The sequence below is a fragment of the Brassica oleracea genome, chromosome C5, assembly GCF_000695525.1.
Source record: "Brassica oleracea var. oleracea cultivar TO1000 chromosome C5, BOL, whole genome shotgun sequence".
NCBI classification, from domain to species: Eukaryota; Viridiplantae; Streptophyta; class Magnoliopsida; order Brassicales; family Brassicaceae; genus Brassica; species Brassica oleracea.
In genome coordinates this window covers 37,000,074-37,003,970 of record NC_027752.1, presented here as the reverse complement: position 1 = coordinate 37,003,970, position 3,897 = coordinate 37,000,074, and the positions used below count along the sequence as shown (strand labels likewise).

General features: G+C 41.0%; 1 protein-coding gene across 1 annotated transcript; it reads right to left on the bottom strand.

Annotated features, from left to right (window-relative positions):
- Nucleotides 1-360: 360 nt before the first annotated feature.
- LOC106294174 (uncharacterized protein At1g43920, Chloroplastic-like) lies at nt 361-1,000 on the bottom strand. The gene is made up of 2 exons (XM_013729766.1): nt 766-1,000; nt 361-645 (listed from the first exon to the last, which is right to left on the bottom strand). The coding sequence occupies exons 1-2, from the start codon at nt 919-921 to the stop codon at nt 361-363; spliced, it is 441 nt and encodes a 146-aa protein (XP_013585220.1). The 5' UTR covers nt 922-1,000.
- Between the last annotated feature and the right edge of the window lie 2,897 nt (nt 1,001-3,897).

The following is a 3,897-nucleotide window of genomic DNA, read 5'->3' as shown; positions in this document are numbered from 1 at the left end:
CCCAATCCTCACAAGCTCAACCATCACAGACAACAGCGTGGGGAAGATGGTTCTTTTAGATCAATATTAAATATGCTTTTGTTGTGTGTCGTTTATGATGGTGTCTCTGTCTGAATGCTTTTGAAACAAGAACTACCTTTTTTTTTCTTCTCTTGCTGCTGTTTTAATTTGAAACTCTCAATGAAGATAGTGTTGGTTATTATCTTTGTGTTTTCATCATGTTGTTTATCTTGATGGTATGTTCATTGGTGTGTTCATTTGTCCTTCTATAAACAATTAAGTAGTAAAACATAAACCTTACTGAAACATAGTCTTAAAACCTTACTGAAACCATTACCATTACATAAACAGAGTCTTCTACTAGCTATTCAAAGACAATCCATCTGCTTTGTCAAACATGATCAACACAAGACATATCACAACGCCTAAACAAACCACCAGAAAACCCACTTTCATGATCACATTCAGCTTCTTAAGTTCATTGCTCGCCTTCCAGACATCTTCTTTCAACTCTTCCTCCACGGTTTTCATGCTTTCGATCTCCATTTTAATTTTCATAACATCTGATGCAAAGCACTCAACTTTTGGCAATGCATCTTGAACCTCTTCGTAGACAGCTTCATCTACCCATTTATACAAGTGATCCTAGACACAAATCATGAACACAATCTTTATGTTCAAACAATTTCTCACTACCTAGCCATTGAAGCTTTATGTTCAACAATTTCTTAAACACAATCAATTGCAATCAAATTAAACACTTACATTTTGAAACGTTGGGCATCTAAAGAAAGTTCTTCCTGGATTGACCTTCGTTTTTGATGTGTATATCCCAGTTCTTCGACCACACCCGCATTGCTCCGGGATACCACGAATTCCCATCGTATTCACAGACGAATCCTCACAACCCGAACTCATCATGCGATACTCGAAGAAGGAAAGGTGAGAATCGAGATTCTTAAGGACGAGATCGAAGAGAATCGAGCTTGAATCGCGAACTGGATTTATGATTTTGGGAATTTAAGGTTTATACCAATCAGAGGAGAAAACGCCGTCATTTCTTTTTGATTCATTTAACTCGGATTCAAAGAGAATAAAAAAAATTGTAGTTCGTAAATCTAATTGCAAAGTCCACTAGCTCAGTGGCAAAAACCCCTACCATTAAACCCGAGTGCACGAGTTCGAGCCGATGGAAGCCCATCTTTTTAATAAAAATGCTATATAAAACGCGTCGTTTCATTTATTTGTCTTTTAACTCGGATTCGAAGAGAATAAAACAAACTGTATTTGTAAATCTATTGCAAAGTCCACTAGCTCAGTGGCAAAAAACCCGACCATTAAACCCGAGTATACGAGTTCGACCCGTTGGAAATCCATATTTTTAATAACAAACCTATATAAACGACGTCGTTTGTCTTTAATCAGACAAAGAGATGAAACGACGTCGTATACTTTAACACCCAAAATTAACATCCGCTTATTTATCTGTTAACTCGGTTAACGGTGTGTTAATCTGGTCAGTCAATCGTAAGTTTCTTAATAAACTAAAAAAGTCAACAAAAGTTTACGGTTTTATTGGCTAGCCCATATGTCCAGGTTTCTTTTGGCAATTTCCAAAAAGTTCAGTGTTTTTGTGGCCGAATTCTCGAAGATTAGATTATGAACTCACAAATCAAATTATACACGCAAGTTAACTCATCATTTATTCTAAGTCTAAATATAACTAACTAGTGGTGTGCCTGCGAAATTTGGTGGTTATTTATGTTGACGTGTGTTGTTTTTTTTTTTTTTTGGTTAAGATGTGTGTGTTTATGTTAGTAGACATATATATGTCAAAGACCCGAAAGTCTACGTAGTGTTTATAATCTTATGAGGACTTTAATAATGCTTATGTAATCGTTTATCTTACTGGATATACAAATTGTGATTTAGTAATAAAAACGATAAAAAAGCACTCAAAACGCTCCCAGACACCTTTCTTTAGATAGGTCCTTGCCCGTTTTTGACTTTTGTAGAATATCCTATTAACCAGCGGTTCTTACTGATTATGGATTAGATCTACTGTCAAAGGTCTCCCACTTTTTAAAAATATTCACCCTTCTGTCTTTACCCGCTAGATCTTAGAACGTCGTGTAGTATTACCCTCCGGGTTCTTCCCCCGACTCGGGTTGGAGGGACCGCCGCCGCTTCTCCTTCCTGCCGGAAACCCTTATGACAACGATATGACAACCTTACAAGCCTACTGGCAGACAACCAGACCCTGGATGACTCCTTCACAGCTTGGACCGTTGGACTACTAAGCCTCCTCCCTTCCAACAGAGTGATGTCCTGAAGCTTACCGGTGTCTACGGGTTTGACAAATTTGGGCTGGCTTTCCTCTGTTTCAAGGCTATTCAAGATTCTTAACTACTGCTAATCTAGAAGATATCGCCAGACATCCTCGGGTGAACTTCAATCTGAACCAGATTTCTTTGGGAGCTCAACGTTTAGAGTACTCTTCTCACACCGACAACATTGAGATAGCATCAATCTTCTAGAACAATGCAACGGAGACTATCTTCTTCAAAAAAAGGGAAGGTAGTGGCCTTAGAACACCGACCTGCACCTCGCGTTGGACGTGTTCGGGGTCTCCAAACAGGACAATCAAACCGACACTAGGAGGCACTCTCTAACACTGATTGGTAGAGTACCTAACCCCTCTGCGCAGAAAGTATGGTCTCTTATACCATTCTTCACTGACCACTGGAAAGTCGACATACCCCCTATTGGTTCTTACCTTGGAATGGAATTGTTTAAATTCCAATTCGAGCTGGAATCCGATCTACTTACGGTGTTGGAAAAAGGCCCATGTCACTATGCTCGTTGGATGATAATCCTGCATAGGTGGGAACCTACTACCTCTCCTAGCTTTCCCTCAATGATTCTCTTTTGGATCAAGATTCAAGGAATTCTGATTCACCTCTGGACAGAGGAAGTTGCTCGCGGCATAGGCAGCGACTTAGGAACATTTGAAGTGGCAGAAATAACGGCCCATTCTATTCGCATGAGAGTTCATGTTAATGGCAGGCTCCCACTTATTAAAACATCTATTATTGAGAATCCAAATGGAGACGAGGTTACTGCCACACTAGTCTATGAAAAACTCGAAAAGCATTGCTTCCATTGTGGAAGACTGGACCATGAAATCAGAGATTGCCTTGAGGAGAAACATCAAAAAAAAGAGCGCCTTGCAGCTCAGAAGGACTCTAAAAAAAGCCTCACTTCAGTTACCAATAAGGAAGGAACTAAACAGGCGGAACACAGCTACACTGGAGGCCCAAATCGACACTCCCCTCGAAGGGATAACCGATACAGACCATACTCCAGAAATGATCAACCCCACCGAGCTGATCACTCCAGTGGTAGTTATTTGATCCAGTGCTTCCAACACCAAAAGAACTACCAAAGAGACAGCCTCCCAAACAACAGACATGGCAGGGACTGGTCCCATAGAAACGTTGAGAATACATCTCACCGCAGAAACCCACCTACACACAAGGAACGAGGTACATTTAGTGGGGATTCCCACTCAACAGCTGCTCCTAGGGACATGGCCTTTTCAGAGCACTCAAGTCGAGACCGTAATTTATATCCGAGGTCGCCTCGCAATAACTCTCCGCAAAATAACCAAAGAGCTCTAGAATCTCGCCTCTCTCCACCTGCAAGGGGGGCTCCCCAGGAGAGGGAATTGACTCTCCTCACTCAAGAAGCTATGAATGCAGCTAGGGGAGAGGTCCGTGAAGTGATGCTACAGTATACAAGTTGTGCAGATCCTTCAGAAAGTGCAGTGCGTAAGGAGAGATTGAGACTAGCTAAAGCTCATGGACAACTTAAATAGACAGCTTCTCTAGTTGGTCG

Excerpts from the sequence above, each read along its gene's own strand:
- LOC106294174 (XM_013729766.1), bottom strand. The coding sequence starts at position 921 with ATGATGAGTTCGGGTTGTGAGGATTCGTCTGTGAATACGATGGGAATT. Across the intron at positions 646-765 it reads GATGCCCAACGTTTCAAAAT|GATCACTTGTATAAATGGGT; the intron begins GTAAGTGTTTAA and ends ATTTGTGTCTAG.